The sequence below is a fragment of the Diabrotica undecimpunctata genome, chromosome 10 (assembly GCF_040954645.1).
Source record: "Diabrotica undecimpunctata isolate CICGRU chromosome 10, icDiaUnde3, whole genome shotgun sequence".
In the NCBI taxonomy this organism is placed as follows: domain Eukaryota; kingdom Metazoa; phylum Arthropoda; class Insecta; order Coleoptera; family Chrysomelidae; genus Diabrotica; species Diabrotica undecimpunctata.
In genome coordinates this window covers 64,399,197-64,420,701 of record NC_092812.1, presented here as the reverse complement: position 1 = coordinate 64,420,701, position 21,505 = coordinate 64,399,197, and the positions used below count along the sequence as shown (strand labels likewise).

The 21,505-nt window shown below is 31.0% G+C and overlaps 1 protein-coding gene across 1 annotated transcript; it reads left to right on the top strand.

Annotated features, from left to right (window-relative positions):
- The first annotated feature begins 272 nt into the window (after positions 1–272).
- LOC140451741 (protein FAM200C-like) lies at positions 273–1,091 on the top strand. Its single transcript, XM_072545585.1, has one exon. The coding sequence runs from the start codon at positions 273–275 to the stop codon at positions 1,089–1,091; it is 819 nt and encodes a 272-aa protein (XP_072401686.1).
- The last annotated feature ends 20,414 nt before the right edge of the window (positions 1,092–21,505 follow it).

Genomic DNA, 21,505 nt, shown 5'->3' with positions numbered 1-21,505 from the left:
AATAAACTATTTACTGAATATAAAGTTATTTTTATAATATGTGTACAGTATGGTAATTTTTAATAAGTTGTTTTGTAATTTTTCCTCAAATTCTTCTCTCAGTGTATATTTATTTACTTGTGGCATGTTTTAAATTTCTCGACTATTTGCTTGGATATTCCGCCACTATGAAATATTGATTTTGCTAACTAAAAAAATATTTAAAAGTTTATTATTTAAAATTATCAAAGTGGTGGCTACAGCATATTTATTTTTACAGATATACCTACAGTATGTCAGATCCAAAGAAAAATTGCAGACAATACAATATCGAATATTTGAAGTATGGTTTTATTCAGTCGCCTTCTAATAAGGCATTACCAATGTGTTTAATTTGCCAGAGAGTTTTTTCAAATGAAACCATGAAACCTTCACGATTACAAGAACATTTGACCAAAATACATCCCGACAGAAAAGACAGAAATTTATCATATTTTGAAATGTTCAAAAAACAACATTTCAAACGTCCAACTTTAGCTAGTATCTTTTCAGCAGCATCAAAGCAAGACGATGATGGGCTACGTGCTTCTTATAATATTTCCTTACTTATAGCTAAATCAGGAAAACCCCATACTATTGGCGAACAATTAATACTGCCAGCTGTAAGTGAAGTTTTGCGGACTGTACTGCACCAGCCGGCATCTGATATTATTAAAAAAATTCCATTAAGCAATAATACGGTACAGAGACGAATTGACGAAATGTCTGAGGATGTGGAGCGTTCTCTAACTGATTATTTAAAGACTACTGAGTTTTCTTTACAGCTTGATGAATCAACTATGCCAAACAATGAGTCTTTACTTCTTGCGTACGTTCGCTTCATAAAAAGTGAAAAAATCTGTCAAGAACTGTTATTTGTAAGAACACTGGAAACAGATACTAAAGGCAAATCGATATTTGATGTTCTGGAACACTATTTTACAGATAAAGGTATACCTCTGGAAAATGTCATAACTGTTGCTACAGATGGTGCTCCGGCAATGGTTGGACGACACCGCGGACTGATAGCATATTTGAAAAAAGCGGTACCAAATATACTCGCCGTGCATTAGATTGTTTAGAAAACTGTGTGATGAAAACGACGAGAATTTTAATCGTTTATTGTTGAACACAAAAGTTCGATGGCTTTCGAAGGGTACCTGTCTAAAAATACCAAAAGAACCAAATATTGACAGATTACTATCATTACTTCAAGCTCAGCCTTCTCATTAAAAATGTTATATTATTATTATATTGTTTTTTATGATATGTATTTAAGTTAAAGTTTGATCAATACATGAATACTGTATTTTTGAATAAAACATTTTTTTTTAATTTGTTGTTGCTTGGATTAGTTAAGGGGCCGTCGAATCATATTTAAGGTAGCCTTTGATCAAAAAAGGTAAAACAATTGTGAATGAAAGTGCGTTACTAATTTTAAGAATGGAAGAGTTTTTTAAGGGGGGAGTTAAGTATTTTGTTTTTGGAAAAATGGGCAGTAGGCCGAAAAAGATTGGGAACCACTGGTGTAGAATAACCATTGTCTCACAAAACAACGCTTAAAGCGACCTTCGAATGTCAGTTACTCGGCGAAACCAATGTTCAATAAAATTTGTATCAGCTCGACGGTAAAAATTCGATATCTTTCGATTCAAGTGTCATATCGACAAAAGTGAAGATGCCTTTAAAAGATAAAGAGTTCAGCTTTTGTATGCAATTTTTGTATATTGCCGCAAATAAATTCAGATTTTATAAAGGGCTTAAATAAATAAACGTGGCGCGATTTTTCCATTTTTTATGATTCTCGTGAGATCCATACAATCTATTTTTTTCATTGACTGGCCACTACAAAGTTTCGATTACTAGAGCCTAACCTTCAAAACCTATAGCACGAAATTTTAGTTTTGAGTTTTGGCAACAAATGTGGGGCATTTTAAATATGCTTAAAAAACTTCTGCTATTACACCCAAAACCGTCCTCTTGGAGGCATTTCCCGTGACGTGCGATTGTTTGTAATGTAAAACAATAAATTCTGCGTTTTTTATTCGTATTTATTCGTATATTCGTATATTCGTATATTATTATTTTAATGCCTCATATTTGTTGCCATAAATAAAACTTGAAATTTCATGTCATAGGTTTTAAAGATTGATATCTAGAAATGAAAATTTTACTACGACTGGTCAATGAAAGTAATCGTTTCTATTGATCTCACAATAATCGTAAAAATGGCAAAAATCGCGCCACGTTTATTTATTTAACACCTTTATAAAAACTGAGTTTATTCGCGACAAAAGAGACCTACATACAAAAGCTGCACTTTTTACCTTTCAAAGGCATCTTGACTTTTGTCGATAGGACACTTATGTCAAAAGATATCGAACTTTTACCGTCGGGCTGATACAAATTTTATTGAACATTTATGTCGCGCGCGTAACTGATATTCTAAATCGACAGTCGCCTCAAGTATTGTGTCTGAGAGAACGGTTCAATGTACACAAAAATTGTTAATAAATATTTGGTTTAAGATTATCTACATATTACATAGCTACATTTTTTATTTAAATCATTTTTTTCTACGGCGTACAACTTCTTCTTGATAAATCTTGTTTTTTGCGTTTTTACCCCCCTACTAGGGGGGTTTTAGTGGGAATCCCGGGGATAAAAGTGGTAAACTTTTTTGTATCTTTCTTGGGGTCCAAAAATTAATATTTTTGGCAAAATTCAGCTTGTTCGTATGATTTTTACGGGTCAACTCTCTGACGAATGGACTATATAAGAATTAAAAAAATACAATTTTTTCCATCATCGCTATTTAAACATTGTCTTTTGTATTTTTGCCTTGATAGGCTCATTACTAGACTTCGGCAAATATGCAAATAAAAATGTAGAAAATATGCGCATAAATATGCACGTGTTTACCCGAAAATATGCAAATATTTTACAAAATATGCATACAAATAAATAAAAAAATCGTAAATAGTAACAATTTTATTTAAAAAAAAAAGTGTACATAACTAAATATTTCCCACTATTCATTAAGATTTACATTTATTTTAAGTAACTACATCATTTTTAAGTATGAATAAATTTATTTAGAATTATGGTAACAATAAATGACCAAGTGGTGTTCAAAATTTTCTAACAAAAACTTGTGGCTTCTGTCTGAGTACATATATTTATATATGGAAAAACTTCGTTCAACATCAACTGATGTAACGGGAGCATTTTTCAAACTAACCAAAACATTTGGTTCTAAATTAATTGTTTCCGAAATATTTCCAGCTAGAACACTGACTACTTCAGAAAGAATATGGTAACCTTTATTTTTTTCCATAGTAGCTTCAAATTTTTTTAAAATATCTTTTCCAATATTACCTCTAACGTTCCGACAACATGACGCAAATTCTTTTATTAATGCTGTACTTTCGAACAATGACAGTTTTGGTGATTCTAACTGAGTAATTGTTTTTTGAACAAAATTAAAATTTGATTTTATAAATGAAAGTTCTTGTTGAAGCAAGTTACTCTGAAAAGTTTGTTTAGAATCCAAAAGAGATTGGGAACTTTCATCTGTTAACGTATCAATTATGTTCTTTATTTTAACAAAATGATCTGCATAAAAATTAGCTGCTTCTAACCATGTTCCCCATCGCGTTAAAATAGGTTGTGGTGGAAGAGGAATGTTAGGTAGCATTTCTTTATAAAGTTGAATTCTTATAGGAGATTTAAGAAATACTTTTTTGACACTGGATATCATGGTATTTACAAGAGGAAACTTTTTTCGTATTTCCTCTGCAACTCTGTTTAATCCATGCGCTACACAAGTAACATGTATTAAATCTGGGAAAAATATTTTTAAATTTTGTCCTGCTTTCACCATATAAGGAGCAGCATCCAATAAAATAAGCAGTAATTTATTAGAAGGAATAGTTGTCGGAAGAAAAAAAGTTGCTAATGTTTCTTGTATAAAACGCGAAATTGTTAAAGCATTTGTTTTCTCAAGTTGCTGGCATGAAATAAGATGAGATTTTGGTAAGGTATCTTCTTTAAGAACACCAATCAATAAATGAGCAATATACTTTCCTGAGGAATCAGTGGTTTCGTCTACAGATATGTAAAAATAATTATCTGCAATTTCTTCCTTAATATTAATTTACACCGACGAGTATAGCCCGTTCACATTATTTCTTCTTAGAGACCGATCACTTGGAACATTAAGTTTGCAATATTTTTTTAGAAACGAACTAAAATTTACATTTGCTAATTTTGAAAGCGGTATGTTTGCAGACACTAATGCGCGACACAAGTCTTCATTAAAAGTTTCTTGCTCATCTAATTTTTTTGAAGTAGATTGGAAACATTTAGCCATTGAAGTTTGATGTTTTCCTCCTATTTTTCCTTTTTTTGCCATGTGTGAAGCAGTTCTCACATGTTGGTCTATCTGAAATTTCTTCTCACATGCTATCTATAAATAAAAATAAAAACCTTTATTTTAACCAAACCTTTAAAATATAAAAATATACAAGGTGTTTTTGGTTAATCAAATAACTGGTTTGGAAAAAAAAACACTCGCTAAGTGTTTTAAATGTAGTATTAATCCACAAATTAGTTTTTGTTACTAACCATTAGTACATCATATAACTTATTTTAAAATTCAACAAAAGTTTTTTTTTTTGTTAATTCAATTACAATAAAAATAATTGTGTTTTAGAATAGCTGACTTCATAAAAAAAAGTAAAGGTGAAACATTTTTCTAAATACACACCATTGTATTGTACCATGGACAATTTTTTCTCACTAAAGGAAGCTATTTTTCATTTAAAAACAACCTACGAGTACTAACTTTCAAGTAAATACGTTTATTGGTTTTAAAGTTATTGTTGTTATTAACTAAAAGAATTTAATTTTTTTTTAAGTTTAACACCCTGTATCTCGAAAAGTAAATAAGTTTGACCCCTCATTAACTATATCGTTTTGTTCAATTTTTCGAGAAGTGTCTACAGTCAAACGTTGTAAGTGTCATTTGGAAACACCCTGTATGTATGAACTATTAGATATTTAATAGAAAATATTAGATACTTACAATTTTGCCACAGACTGAACAGTAGATTTTTCCCATATCCATAGACAGCTCTTTATAAGGTTTAATCCAAGTTGAAGCACTGGTTGTTTTAGGCATTATAAAATCACAATCTTCCTTTTTGTTACGCACAACGAGTGTTTACGCTTTGAATATCAAAACAAAAATGATTTACAAATCTGAGCATCAAATTAGAAATGTTTAGGTACCTAATTCAATAAACTGGGAGATTTTGGAAAATCCCTAAATTAGGAACAAAACTATTAGCCGTTTACCTGCTGTTAAGATACAATAAATTGTAGATAGATTTGGGGATTAGATCATAAAATGCAAATGAGCGAACCCTTAGCGATTATCCAATAACTGAATGCCTCAGTGACCGAGACTTTCTAAGAATGTTGAGGGCTACTTAAATTGATCTTCTTTGAAATTGTAAATGTTTTGTACCTGTAGAGATTACGTACTTAGATCATTTCTTGATTAAAAGGACTACAAAATTTTATACAAGAATTGAAATAAATTGGTATGTTTAAAAATTTTCAAATACAGTATAAAAATCTGAACTTTTATGCACTTTATGCAAACTTTTATACAAATATGCCAAAATATGAAATATTTGCATAAAATATGCACAATATGCAAAATATGCAATATGCATATTTGCCGAAGTCTACTCATTACCATTTTCAGTAGTGCAAGATACAGGAGTGAAAAACCCTAAGAAACAGAAGAGAAAACCCCCACTAGGATACCGGAAAATGAAACAAACAGAACGATCCGAACTACTTTTGGCGGACGATATGGAGAAATATTAATTGAAGAACTCAAAGACACACATAAAAATAAACGTAGATAACAACAATGGTAATAATAAAAAAACAATTTTTTACTTCTAATGTCTATAAATATCTATTAATTCAGCAAAGGCATAATAAAAAACCTAAACCTAAATTTAAATTCCAAATTAAAAATGGGTATTAAAGTAAAGACTGAATGAGGTATCCCTATTAGCAATAATAGTAGTCAAATAAGGAAGAACAAAATGTAAACTGTACATTACAAAAGAAAATTGGTAAATATCGATAAGATTTCGATAAATGAACCGAAATAAAACATTGTTAATTCCTATGCATCACGTTTTTGATGGAATACAATAATTCATGTGTCTATATAGATCGAAGGACTGTCGGAGAAATAAATGATCGACACCTAGGGGAACGGTCGTTCATTCCCGAACGAACGTATTGGTTAATTGCCAAAAAGTTTTATTTTACGACTTTCGTCGTTAAACGGCATTTAATGTTTCATTTTTAATACGGTGACAATACTCTCCGTCTATATCATGACTTGCATATAAAAACTTTGAACTTGTTATTATCGTAAAAAGGAATGATTATAGTAATATCAGTTAAATGCTTTTTAAGGGAGTGTTTGAATGGGTAATTTTATAGAGCAATTTTGTCGTCCGTCGTATTTTTTCTGAAAGTAGGACTAGCCTTTATGTGAACAGGGATGTTTTAACCACAATTATACCGTCCTAATCATTCCATAGGTATGGGATATTCTGATATTAAAAAGGTTGTCAAACAAAGAAAAGATACATATATAAAATATTTGAAAATATGCCTTTGTTATAACGATTAAGAGTAGCTTTAAGAAACTGTTGGCAAAGCTTATCCGTCATAAAAAACAAACACAACATTAAATACCGAGGATAAAAACATTAAATACCGAGTGTGATGCAAATGTACTCCAACAGTTTTTTATTAACTAAGTAATATCAAAAAATAATACAGTCTGATTATAAAAAATATATATTTTTTATATACTGTAAACATTAATAAACGATTAGACACTTTTGAAAAAATAGTATGAAAAACCTACAACATCAGGTAGGTTTCTAAGCTATGCTTCTTCTTCTTTATGTGCCGTCTTCTACCAAAGGTTGGCGACCATCAAACGATAGGTTTCTTTGTTTTATGCCGCATGTATTATGTTCGCAGCTTCTGGTATTTGAAACCATTCTCTCAAGTTTTTCAGCAAGGAATTCTTCTTTCTGCCCATACCTCTTCTACCTTCAATCTTGCCTTCCACGATAAGCTGTAGCAGACTGTACTTATCATTACGGAACACATGGCCCAGGTATGACGCTTTCCTCCTTTTAACAGTTGTTAACAATTCCACATCTTTACCCATTCGTCTTAATACCTCTTTGTTGGTCACTCTGTATGTCCAAGGTATTTTCGGTATGCGTTCATACAGCCACATTTCTAGAGCCGCTAACTTCTTTATAGTTGCTGCTGTTAACGTCCACCCTTCTGCTCCGTAAAGTAGTGTAGAGAGTACGTAGCATTTCGTGGCGCGCCATCGGAGGTTAACGCTTAGGTGGCGGTTGCTTGAGAGCGTTCTCATTTTGATGAATTTGGATCTTTCCTCGTTTTAACAGTTGTTAACAATTCCACATCTTTACCCATTCGTCTTAATATCTCTTTGTTGGTCACTCTGTATGTCCAAGGTATTTTCGGTATGCGTTCATACAGCCATATTTCTAGAGCAGCTAACTTCTTTATAGTTGCTGCTGTTAACGTCCACCCTTCAACTCCGTAAAGTAGCGTAGAGAGTATGTAGCATTTCGTGGCGCGCCATCGGAGGTTAACGCTTAGGTGGCGGTTGCTTGAGAGCTTTCTCATTTTGATGAATTTGAATCTTGCTATTTCAATTCGGATCTTAATCTCTACGTCTGGGTCCCACTTATCATTTACTGTATATCCCAGATATTTAAATCGGTGTACTCTTTCAATACGTTCGGCTTCAATATTCAGGTCGATATGTTGAATGTTCTTTTTACTGATCACTATAAATTTAGTTTTCTTTCTATTGATCTTCAGTCCAAATTGGTTGCCAGTTGTATTTACTCTATTTAGCATCATCTGTAAATCTTCGATGTTATCGGCCAGTATAACAGTATCATCTGCATATCGAAAATTACTTATTGGTACGCCATTAATCTTGATGCCCTCGTTGTACTCGTCCAGTGCCTCTAGAAATATTTGTTCCGTGTACAGGTTGAAAATCAGTGGCGAAAGAATACAGCCCTTTCTAACCACTCTCGAAATGGTTACGTTTTCTTTTGATTCCAATATAGATTTTTTATAATCTGGATGTCCTTAGTGTCAAGTCCTGTAAGATGTAATAGTTCTATAAGTTTGTCATGTTTGATAGTATCGAATGCTTTCTCATAGTCGATAAAACACGCGTAAACATCTTTCTGTTGATCCAGACATTTTTGAATCAAGACTTGTATTGCAAAGAGCGGCTCTCGAGTTCCAAAACCGCATCTAAAACCGAACTGTTTTTTACTTATGCTGTGTTCTAATTTTGCCCGTGTTCTGGAAATGGATAATACACAAGAATACTTTAAGGGTGTGATTCTTTAAACTTATAAGGCGATATTCACTACACATCTTAGAATTCGATTTCTTGGAAAGAGGCACAAATGTAGATTTCAACCAGTCCGATGGAATTTGACCAGTATCGTATATCTTATTAAACAGTTTTAATACTACATTCAGGTTGTGTATTGTTCTCGTTAAAAACTTTTAAAAATTCGACTGGTATTTCATCGCATCCTGTTGCTTTCCAATCTTTCGTTTGATCTATAGCTTTTATCACCTCACTTTTCAATATTTTTGGTCCATTCAGATCAAGAGTGTTCGTAGAAATATGACGATAATACGTAAACAAATCTTTTATGTAATTTGCCCAAGTCTGCAACTGTTCTTCTTAATCTACAATAAGTTTGTTGTTCTCATCTATTAACCTACCAAACTGTTTTTTCGTTTTTTCTTGTAAGTATTAATAAACTCCTTGATTTTTTTATGCATATTAAAACTATCGTGTCTTCGTTCTAGCTCTTTCTATCTCTTGACAATCTTCGTGTAACCATTTTTCTTGGATTCTTTAATCTTTCTGCTGACAGTTTTATCCAGTTCCTTATATTGTTCGGGATTATTCTTATTTTCCCTCCTTCTGTCCATAAGGTGTAATATTTTATCTGTCATCCATTCGTTCTTCTTCTTCCGCTCGTAGTCACCAATGACTTCTTTCGCACCGTTGCATATAGCGTCCCTTAAGTTGATCCAGTCTTTTTCAATATCATCAGTAATTGGTTGTTAAAGCAACATTACTATTAATGCTTCTAATCATCCTAAAAGTCAACAATGTAATATCGTTATTTCAATGAAAAATAGAATCGAACGCTTCAGCGAAGACCAATTTTTATACCAGAATAAAAACAAATTTTTCCAATTGTTTCTAAATAACAGTTATAACAGGATATACTAAAACAACTACTATTCAATACATGGTTTAATGATGGACAATTAGATCAACATCTACAAGCTCTTAAACATAAAAAACTACCGTCCGTATATTAAACTTCCCTGTTTAAGAGAAATATATATATATATATATATATATATATATATATACATATATATATATATATATATATATATATAAATATATATATATATATATATAAATATATATATATATATATATATATATATATATATATATATATATATATATATATATATATATATATAATATAATACATCATGAAAATATCGACTTCCCCATTTTTAACATTCCTGCAAAATATCACTGACCAGCAGAAATAGGTTACAGTATAATTTCCTGATTGTTACATGCATAAGCTAGTCTTTTTAATAAAAAACAGTTAAAATTTATAGCAACTCCAAGCTACCGTATTAATTATTTCTATCTGAATGAACTCCATAACCCCGTTATATGTTCTTTTACCCTAGTAGAAGTAAAACTACGCTTTAATTTAATTTTTATTTTTGCTTTTTAGGTAAAGTTCATTTACCCAAGATTATAAAGTGGACTAACTGGAGTAGATTACGTAACGAGTTAGGTAAGAGTATTAAGAAATTATTATAACACCAATATTAAGGAATGAGTTAGTAATTAAGCCTCAACTTGGATAAAAAAATTATGAAAAAAAAATTGTGATTGTTTTACTGGTTATTTAGTAGTAATTTTATTGATGTGATCATGTTTTTTCAGTTGATCCTGTGTTTTACTTGATATCTGTTCATTACCCACTTTCTTTATTTCTATCTTAATCTCTACACATGATCACAAATTCGTCATTACCATAATAATAGACGATTTTGAGCTTTTAAGGGGAAGAACTAATTGTTTCTTTGTAAAACGAATATTTTTTAAAATTGTGAAACAAAATGTAATAATAAAAGATAATAAAATAGCTGGTAAAAAAAAAACGAAAATTATCTTCAAATTTATCTGTTATGGGGTGGTAAATATTGCTACCAATGGAGTTTAAACATTTATCACTGGTATAGATTTCTACCGCTACGTCTTCACACTAAAAGAAAAGTGCATAATGCATAAAAAATATGTGCATAATGCTACATAAAATTTGGGTGTTTTTTATTTGAACTTCATTTAGCGCATCTAAGGTAAGGGCCTTTGATTTCGCCTTTTTGGACCATTTGAATTCTGACTTTTTGTTGGATAAAATCGTTGTATTCATTTCACAAATCACAAAATTTGTCGTGTATTCATGGAAAATAATTGTCAAGTGTGTAAAAAAAATAGGTAATATGTGTTGGCAATTGTAAATAAATTGAAATAACTTTCCAAAATCAATAATACTTACCTGTTATTATGGCAAAACGTTTTTTGCTACAATAAAATAATTTCTGGAAAAAAATTAGAGTTTTGGTCAACCGTTCTTGTGGTAAATGATGAATCTGACAATGATGAGGATAACTAAACTGTATTAACTTTAGTTGTTATGATTTATGAAACTTTAATACGCAGAAAAGATATTGGGTATAACAGCTTCAAGTATTATCGAAAGAGTAATTGCTGTACAATTGAGTACAAAGAGTTTTACAGCAATTGTATCATTAAGTATTAAAATGTATCAAATAAATGATGAATGGGTCTAAGTTAAAGAAGAGTTTTATGCAATTCTATGATTTCCAAGATACGCAGCTGCAGTTATTTGTATTTAAATAGGAATTGATCCTCATGGAGGTACAAATAAAGAAATATATCATACACAAAAACAATTTTTGGGTTAAATGTTAAAGCAATCAGTGACTACTTTAAAAATTAGAAATAGTGTTGCAAGATGGTGGGTTTCTGTACATGCTCAAATAATATTTAAATACAAATATTTGAATCTGAAAACTTGGTTAGGTTTGTACTATTATTTATAGTTGGTGAGAGTGGCTACAGTTGGAAGTCATATTTAATGACACAGTAGACAAAATACTAGAACAGAAGCAGACAAGCTTTAAAATGAATCTCCCAAACAAAGTAAAAATGTTATGGAAAAGTAATACAGTATATAGAAAGGATAATTTCCAATTTAAAAAAACCGAATGAGATTAAATTTGGCATTAACTATGAATCTAATAGTAGTAAACAGCAGTACTTCATAAAATCGCAATAGAAAATGGAGACTTGTTTCCTGTAGATTAAAATTTAATTAAAGCCGTAAAAAGGAAAAAAAGAAAAAAAATTCTCTCAAGTTAAAGGAATTTTTGTTAATACAAGATATTATTGTGAATTATTTATTGGACAACAATTTGCATAACTATATTTACAATTTCTAAGAAAATATTTTCTATTAAACCAATTGTTGTGTTCTGAGGTAATTATGAATGTATAAGTAAGTTTTATACTTATTTTTATACATTTTTCACCTTTGTCAAGATAATTTTTATAGGATATTATGATGCTTATGATATTATTGATTTGTAAAGTCACAAAGACTAAACTGGCTTGGTCATCTAGAAAGAATGCCAGATAATCGAGCTGTAAAAAGTAGTCCAGAGATAAGCCCCAAGGAAACAGAACAAGAGGAAGGTCCAGTAAAAGATGGATCGACGACGTAGAGAGAGATCTTAAAACCATGAACATCAGGCAGTGGCGAAGGAAAGTATCCGACAGGGCAGAATTGAAGAACATTGTTAAGCAGGCCAAGACTCACAAAGGGTTGTATCGCCATTAGAAGAAGAAGAAGATATTGGTTCAGCAATTTTTCCACTGTATTCTTAAAATTTGTGTATAGTTTAAATCTACTTATTTAATATAAAGGACATTAAAACACAACACTTTTGTGCACTATACTTATTACAAATTTTCTTGAGCATATTTTTGTTTTAATTATAATTCCATTTTTAATATTTTGCCTCTTATTTGTCCTTTTTATCGATCATTCTCTTGATTTAAAACTAGTAGTTTTCGTTAATATTCTTGGTCTTTGTACTCCAGTAAACGACCATTTTGCAGAGTAATTTTTCTTGTTACGACGGATTTGCTTGAAAATTTGTATTTTGGTTCCTCTTACCCTCTGCTTAACTTTTGGACTTGAACCCAGGGTTGCTTTTACTTGGGTGGTTAAAGCCACCTCTTTTCGGGGATGAAAAAACTTACGTTAAAAATAAGTCCTAAAATGGATTAATTGACTAATTCTAAGCAAATTTTACTTTATAGAGATTTTTTGCAAAGTTATAATTTTTTAGTTATTTGCGAGTGAATATTGCAGTTTTCAAAATAAAAAAAACACGTTTTTAGACGGTTTTTCACAAATAACTCAAAAAGTACTAAAATTTCTTAACAAAAATATGGCTTATAAAAAGAACAAAAAAAAATTCCTACATTTCATGAGTTGTAGCTTTGTTGTAGGTTCTTATTTGTCAAATTCCAAATCAAATATTTTAACGTGAAATAACCAAAAAATGAAGTACTTTTTAGAGAAAACTGATCAAAGCTTGTAGGAAGTGTTAAAAAAGCTTTATTTTTGTTTTTTCTTTAAAGTTTCTAGTATCAAAACTAAACGAGTTTTTTTTAGTAAAAACATTGTGAAAATCACCCCCAAATTAGCACCCCAAATAAAATAAATCGTTACCGCTTTATAATTTACTTTGTTTATGTATTTTTTTATATCATGTCTAAGTTTAATCAATTCAAAGTGCTTATTTAAAAAAAAATTGGTTTTAAAGTAAAAGAAAATTTTTTAAAATATTGGAAAAAGTCTCCTTTTTTTAAAATAACTTAAAAAGAATTAATGATACGAAAAATCGTGAAGAGTATAAAAATATAGATTCTGTTTTTCTGATCATTCGGTTTTTCTTGTTTTTTGTAAGACAAAAATTTTTGACCTCTCTATTCAACCCTTTATATTGCATTGTTGTTTGAACTTCTCCCTTTTGCAATACTTTTGTTTCAGATTTTTGATTTTCTTGATCTTCTCTTCGATTTTCTGTTCCCACCGATAAGGTTTATCTGTTCTTGGATGATGTTTTCCTAAAGCTTTTTCTTCTGTCTCTGTTATAGCGTTTTTTATTTTCAACCGTCGCGTCGTGAATTTCTTTTATTAAAATGAACTAAATTAGATTAGATGAAACCAATAAGAATAAGTGTAGATTAACTCCTTACAATGTCACCCTTAAAGCTTAAAATTGCAAGTTTCGCATATATATTTAAAAATACAAACATGTTTAAATATAATAAATATTTAAATAAAATCAGGATTAGTTAAAACTCCTAATTTTCTCATTTATTTACGAGGTGACCTAAAAATCGCCATAATAATCCCTTGATGGGTATTCACCGTATGCTTAAATGGCCGTAGATGTATTCACCTGATGTTTTCTGCAGAATTAAACGTAATGTGTCTAGAACAAAATATTAAAAATTTAAACAACCGCCATAAGCTAATAGGATGAGCATATTTTACTAAAAGCATAATGCAAGGCTACGTAATCTCTTACGAATGTATGGAAGTTGTTTCGTATAAAAAGTAAATGGTTTAATAAAATCCTTGAAACAAGCGTCTAAAAAATGATCAAAGCTTACCGTATTAAGCTTTGTTGATAAATAAAACATATACTAAAACATTAAAATTACATATCTAGTACTTGACGGATTATTAAATTATTTTATAAACAAAACACTGAGATTACCTGAGAATAGTCGTATTTTGACTAAAAGGTATATAAAGTAGTTTTTAATAGATGTTTGTTTACATAGAAATACCACAAAGATGAAAGAAGGTGACTACAATTTTGACATAGAAGAAAGGAAATATTTCTATTTCTTATTTACTCAATAAATCATTACAAATAGATTTAGAAGTAAATTTAACGATTACCAATCATTCATTTACTATCAAAACATTTAACGCATGGAAATATGTACAACCGAAAAAGCTTTAGTAAACTTTTACGTATATTAAAGACATAGAATATTAATACATACCTAATATTTTTGGTCTCGGTCCAGTGGCAGATAAGGCATTTGAATAAACAATATGGTTGACTTTTAATAAAGTATATTTCTGTACAGCATAAGAAATACGAAAGATAATTTCTCTTAAAAAAATCGAACAGAAAATGAACTTGGATAGCACCAAATGAAATCACTAAGAACTAGATTGACTTTATTCTAACTCAACAAGATTGCTACATTAAAAGATGTCAGTGTAATAAATAAATTTCAAACAGGCAGCAGCCATAAACTAATCAGAGCAAAAATTGTTCTAGATCTGAAGCTAGACAGAATAAAATTAATCACAGAACCAACAGTAATCAGTACAACTATTAGCAATCTAAAAAAACGCAGTTTACTACCAAAGTAGAATCGATGAAAGATTATATGACCGAATCGACAGCTCTCAATTAATGGAAATTATTCTTAATAGTGCCAAAGAAATAGGAGACCCGCGACAACAAAATGGACATAGTAAACTGTCTGATAAAACAAAAATAATGTTAAAACAATGAAGAGAAATGAAAGTTAGTAACAACATACAGAGAATACAATACACTGAACTTTGTAAGTCAATAAGGATAAAAATTAAGGAAGACATAAGAAAATACAATGAACGACTGGTAAAAAATTCAACTGACAATGGAAAAAACTATATTAAAAGAAGAAAAGCATTAATTATTGGGAAAAAGCCAATTATTAGCAAACGAAAACACCAGAATTACAGACAGAACTGAAATAATACAAGTCAACTAAATTATACAGCGAACTATATAAAGCCCCTGAAACACTTGAAGAAGCAATCAGTAACCAAGAGGATGTACTAGAAGTCCTTCCGGAAGAAGTAGAAACGACAATTACAAAAATAAAAAGAGGTAAAGCAGCTGGAATAGATGACATACCAGTAAAACTGATTAAATACGCTGGCAAAAGAACATGACAAATCTTAGAGGGCATATTAACGTACTACTGCCTAAGATCAAGATCACTGGAGTACAGCAAACATAATTCTCAAAGATAAAAAAATTGGTAGTAGGCCTGTTCTACTACCAATCACAAGATATTCACAAAGATCATCAACAAGAGATTAACAAATGCATTAGTTACTGCACAACCAAGACAACAAGCTAGCTTCAGAAGTGGATTCAGTACCCTGGATCATATCTATGTGCTTCGAGAACTAATGAGTAAAGCTAAACAATATGAAATACCGCTAGCATTAACCTTCATAGTATTCCATTTGTCAGAGACGAAAATCCCACTGAACATCTAAAAATTAAACGAACAAGCTGAATTTTGCCGAGCATATTAATTTTGGGATCCCAAAAAGATGCTACATATATATAGAACAAAAAAGACTAAAGTGGTATGGACATGTAAGAAGAGCTAGCGACAGCAGATGGATAAAAAGAATAACCGAATGGAGCCCCATAGAAAGGAGGAAAAGAGGACGGCCCCGAAAATCCTGGAGGAACGAAGTAAACGACGCCATGAGTAAGAGAGGACTAAACGATGGAGAATGGAACAACAGAGAGAGATGGAAACGGTTGAGCGAGGGAAGGCAGTGAATACTGTAGAATCCCTAAATATATATAAAAAGATGCTAAAAAGTTTACTACTTCTACCCCCGGGCTTCCCCCTAAAGCCCCCCTCGCAGGGAGGTAAAAACGCAAAAAAATCGATTTACCAAGAATATGTACACCGTAGCCAAAAAAAATTTTTCAAATAAAAAATGTAGCTGAGATCTAAGAAAACTTTCCGTTCTCTTAGAAACAATGCTTGAAGCGACCGTCGATTTTACATGTCAATTACGCGCATGTTCAATAAAATTTGTAAAATTTGTCGACGGTAAAAATTCGATATCTTTTGATCCAAATGCTCTATCGACAAAAATCAACTTGCGTTTTAAAGGCAAAAAGTTCAGCTTTCGTATGCAATATTTGTATTTTGCCGAAAATGAACTCAGATTTTATACAGGTGTTAAATAAATAAACGTGGTGCGATTTTTGCGATTTTTTATGATTCTACCGAGATCAATACAATATATCTCTTTTATTGACTGGCCACTATGAAGTTTCGATAAGTAGAGTCTAACCTTTAAAACCTATAGCATGAAATTTTAGTTTTGCGTTTTGGTAACAAATGTGAGGCATTTGAAATATGTTTAAAAAACGCTGGATTTAAACTTTCACACAACAAACGATCTAAAATATTTAAAACTTTTTTTCAATTACACTAGTACGTTTTTCAAAAAAACCAAACTTCTGTAAGAAACTACACCCAAAACCGTCTTCTCAAATGCATTTTGCGTGACGTGCAATCATTTGTAATGTTAAATTCTGCGTTTTTATTCATATTTCAAATGCCTCATACTTTAGCCTCATTAAAATTCAGCTTGTTCGTATGATTTTTAGGGGTCAAATCTCTGACGACTTGACTATAGATTTTAAATAGGCTTTCGATTCATATATCCCAAAGCAGTAATATAAACTTTGACCAAATAAATCATTGACAAATTGTACATAGAGACTTTAGCAAATATATACAAACAATCACTAGCTAGCGGTTAAGTACCCTTGTATAAACTTGATAGAGGGTAGATTTACTTCAGGGATTCCTGAGCATTCCTGCCTACGCGGACTCCAGGTTTTTTCTCTACTTCGAGTAACCACAACCAAGTTTTATCCTACTCAAACCTGAAATACCTTCATTATATCTGTAGCGATTTATGGCTGACACACCCTAAATGAGTTTTGAAACAACAAAATCTGGTTCCCAAATATGTGCTTAATCCCACCAAGAAGGTCAGCCTCATGTCCAACATGTTCTAAAATACACCAGTCTGAACATATGTTCTACCAATTCCATAAAGAGTACAATGGATATGTCAGCAATGTAGCACTATCGGTTTATAAAAGAATCAAACATCTGGTCACATAACTGGTCACTAGCCAATCAGCAGATGAAGAAATAAAGAAATTTTATGAAGATATTTCTAAAGTAATCACAGCTCATTTCAAAACAAATATGGAATATTTTAATGCCAAAGTAGAGAAGTACCTATAACACCAAAAAAAATACCAAATATATTATAGTCTAGGAATTACAAATGACAGAGGTGAACAGTTACTAACCTTTACACAGGATCAAAATCTGTTTTTTATGAACATATTTTTTAGTACACCAGATAAAAGAGGGTGGACCTGGATTAGCCTAGATGGAAAAAACAAAAACGAAATTGATGACATTAGCCAACCAGAGACACATAGTAACAGATATATCAGTACTCAATAGATTCTGTCTGGGAAATTACCACAGATTAATAAAATCAAAAATAGAAATCAATAAAAAATTTAAAAGAAACAAACTAATTTTGCAAATGAACCCGAACTACTAAAGAACGCATACATTATGCCGAACAGTACCAATTACCAGAAACATTTTAAACCTAACCTAAAACAAAAAGATCAATTATTAAAAGAAAATCATGTGGTCATTGTTTTTCCACCACTCCATTTTATTTAGCTAAATCTAGTGTTGGTACAGATATGTAAGTGTGAAGAATAGTTGTCTAAAACCAACAAAACGGGTAATTCTTCACTGGTCTAACGTGCTTAATAAAATGATGCACAAATATAAGAAACTCATTAATATTGAAACCTCTAGAATTTCCAGCATCAATGCAATCAGTAGGACCCTCCAGAATTAGTAGGTATTGAAACTTCTTACGAGACACGATGAACATAAATCGAATCGACGAATCTATATCTGAAACTGCACTTATCGGGTTACATTAGTACCACGTTCACATCATGTTATTGAACCAACATTTCGCTTTGCTTTAATAGTAACAATTTTTGATGGTTTGGTGATAGCGTATACTCCAGTTTCATCTGCATTCCATGTAGCATAAGCTGTAAAGTTAATTCGGTCCATAATTTCTGCTATATTCGTATCAAACTCTTGCGCATTAGATTTGTTGAACGACGTAGCTCTGCTGAGACTTACTGCTTCAGGTTTTTTAATAGAGAGACTTCTATTTTCTTTGTCCTTTCAAGGACTTGTGTTAACTAGTTGGGAGGACAAAGTAAAAAGTCAATTATGAATATAAAACTAGGGGAATGTAGAAGCGAATAGAAAAATAAAGAAACATACTGTCAGGTTAAAATACACTAATCTTTATTAAGATACAAGAAATTAATATTCATTTATTCTGTTAAATTGGATAATATGAGTTGAAGATTATTAAAAAGTGTAAATATCTAACTTACGATTTTTTATATAAGAAAAGATTTTTAAAGCATGCATGTTCCTAATACTTTGATGTCCTAATATATTTTTTTTTCTTCCGTATATCTGAGATCTGGTCTATTTCTTTTTTCCTTGATCTTTTTTATTTTCTTTTATAATATCTTTTGTTTCGTTAAATAATATTTAACATTTTTATTAAAATATTTATTGACAAAGACAAAGAATGAAGCGTCTGTTAATATTTTCATTAACTAAACAGCTGTTTACAAGACCCACATCAAAATCGTAAAATATCAGCACTTAGAAGTATTGGGTGAATCATTCCTTCTATATTCGATTTCTATGTATTTATGATTCGAGTAATTTCTTATTCACTTGAGTATACATAAAAGCTACTATAAAAAAGTTTATTCCTTCAAATAAAATGGTGTTACTACCGCAATCCACTTTGAAACAAAAAATGACCCATAAAATATTTTATCAAAAGATTCACATTAATGAAACGAATGGTATAAATAAAAAGTAAACTTATTGCTGAGTTTTTATCCATTCTGACTGTAAATATTTTATATCTCGCTTAGAATAATGAAAAGCGTTGTTATAGAAATCATAAAGTTTTAATGACAATTTTGGATATATATGTATATAGATTGAGCTAAAAAAATAGACCAGTAAATAAAAACCTTTTAAATAGTATATTAGAACTGTAAATAAATCATGCCTAAAGAGGTAATCAATTAAATAAGAATTAAGGTTATGGAAAGAACCAAAGGACGAACGATCATTTGCCTGGAGAAATTTGAAAATGAATGCTCAAAAAAGCAATAGTGTAACTCATTAACAAGAGAACATGTTAACGTCAGTATAATATTGAGATTAACCATGATTTTCATGTAATACTAAGGTTACTACACCTAATTACGTAGCTAGTTTTAACTACTTTAAATGTTTTTCACTGATTATGGTCCGACTGAATCAAAAACGTTTTGAAGATTCGTAATCCTTTTGGATAAATTTTAAATAATTTTACTTCTATGTAAGTTTTTTTATACCATGATATATAGCTAACCACTGGGATTTTTCCCTTTTTCTTTGTTACTTTGAAATACTTTTCGTCATCTAAAATAATAATTTCTTCATTGGCAAAGTGTACCCACCTCAGTTGACGATAGCATCTTGGTATATAAAGGAGTTCCGCCTGAGAATATTTGGAAAACTTACATTGCCTTCGATATTATTTAAGACCATTTCTTTTCAATTTCAACGATATCGCACTCTTAGATCTGTATTGACGAGAAAGTCTCCAGTTGACATTCCAACCTGTTTTTTTGCTCTTCTCACAAATCCCTCTGATCTCTATGCAATAAATGTACGTGGTCTTTCACTTTTTTGGAGATTCTTCTTCTTTCTATGTAGAATGGCTGTCTGTTTTTCAATGTGCCTCTTCCTATTGGGGAACCGTCTCTTGCCGTCTATTCTTTACTACCCTATTTGTTATCATACGGCTTATATGATCGTTTCATTCGACTCTTCTATTTCTTACCCCGTTCTTAATGTTCTCTACCTTGCATCTACGTCGTATATCGGTACTTCTAGAACTGTCTCATAGTCTCTTACCATCAATTTTTCAAAGTGTTTTCTTCTCTGCTGTTTCTAATATCCTTTTTGTCCTCTCTGTGTCAGGTCTTGTTTCTGTCACGTATGTCATTATTGGTCTGATGACTGTTTTGTAAATTCCGCCTTTCATTTCTTTCTTAATATTTTTATTTCTTCATATTGTTTCATTCAGGTAACCTGCGTCTCTGTTTTCTCTATTTACTTAATCTTTCCATCTAGGCTAGATAATGTGATGCCTAGATATTTAAACTCCATTACTTGTTCTATTAGCTGACCCTCCAGCTCCAATTTACATCTTTGTAAATTTGCTGGTATAACCATGCATTTAGTCTTTTTGGGTACAGCATACATTGTAAATCATCTTCACTTTGAGGGAGTAGTATTGCGTCGTCTGCATAGCAGATTATTTTAAGTTATTTTTCTCCTATTTGGTATCCTTTTTTTGTTCTTACTTTTTTATTATTTCATCCATAATCAGGTTTAACAATATATGATTTAGGGAATCTCCCTGTCTTATCCCATTGTCAGCTCCAATATCGTCGGTTAGTTCTTCTTCTACTTTTACTTTTACTGTGTTGTTTTGGTAGATATTTTCGATCGTTTTGATTATTCCTAGAGGTATCTCTCCTGGGTACAGTAAGTGGATAACGTCCTTTAATTTAACCCGGTCAAATGTCTTATTAAGGTCCACAAAACATAGATATGCCGGTTTGTTGTATTCTAATGATTTGCCTTGCACTTGCCTCATTTTAAATATAACGTCGATGTATGATCTTCCCGACCTAAAATCGTGTTCCCTTAGTGTTATAATTTAAGTCAGTTTATTTGTTATCACTTTGGTTGTTAATTTTAGTGTTTTGTTTAATTAATTAATTCCTCTGTAATTTTCCAAGTCCGATTTGTCTCCCTTTTTGAAGAGAGGTATTAGGATGCTTGATCTCTATTTTTGAGGAATTCTGTTTTGCTCTATTATTTTTTGGATTAGTTTTAATAGTTGTTTGGTCAGATCTGGTCCTTCCTACTTTAGGATTTCGTTCGGTATTCTCTCCTCTCCTGGTGATTTTCTATTTTTTAATTTTCTCAGTGCTTCCTTTATCTATTATTTCCTCAATATGTATTTCTTTTTTTGTCGTCATCTCTGGTGTTGGTGGTTTTCTTTGTTCTCCGATCATTCTCCATATTTCTTTTTGTGTTCGGTAG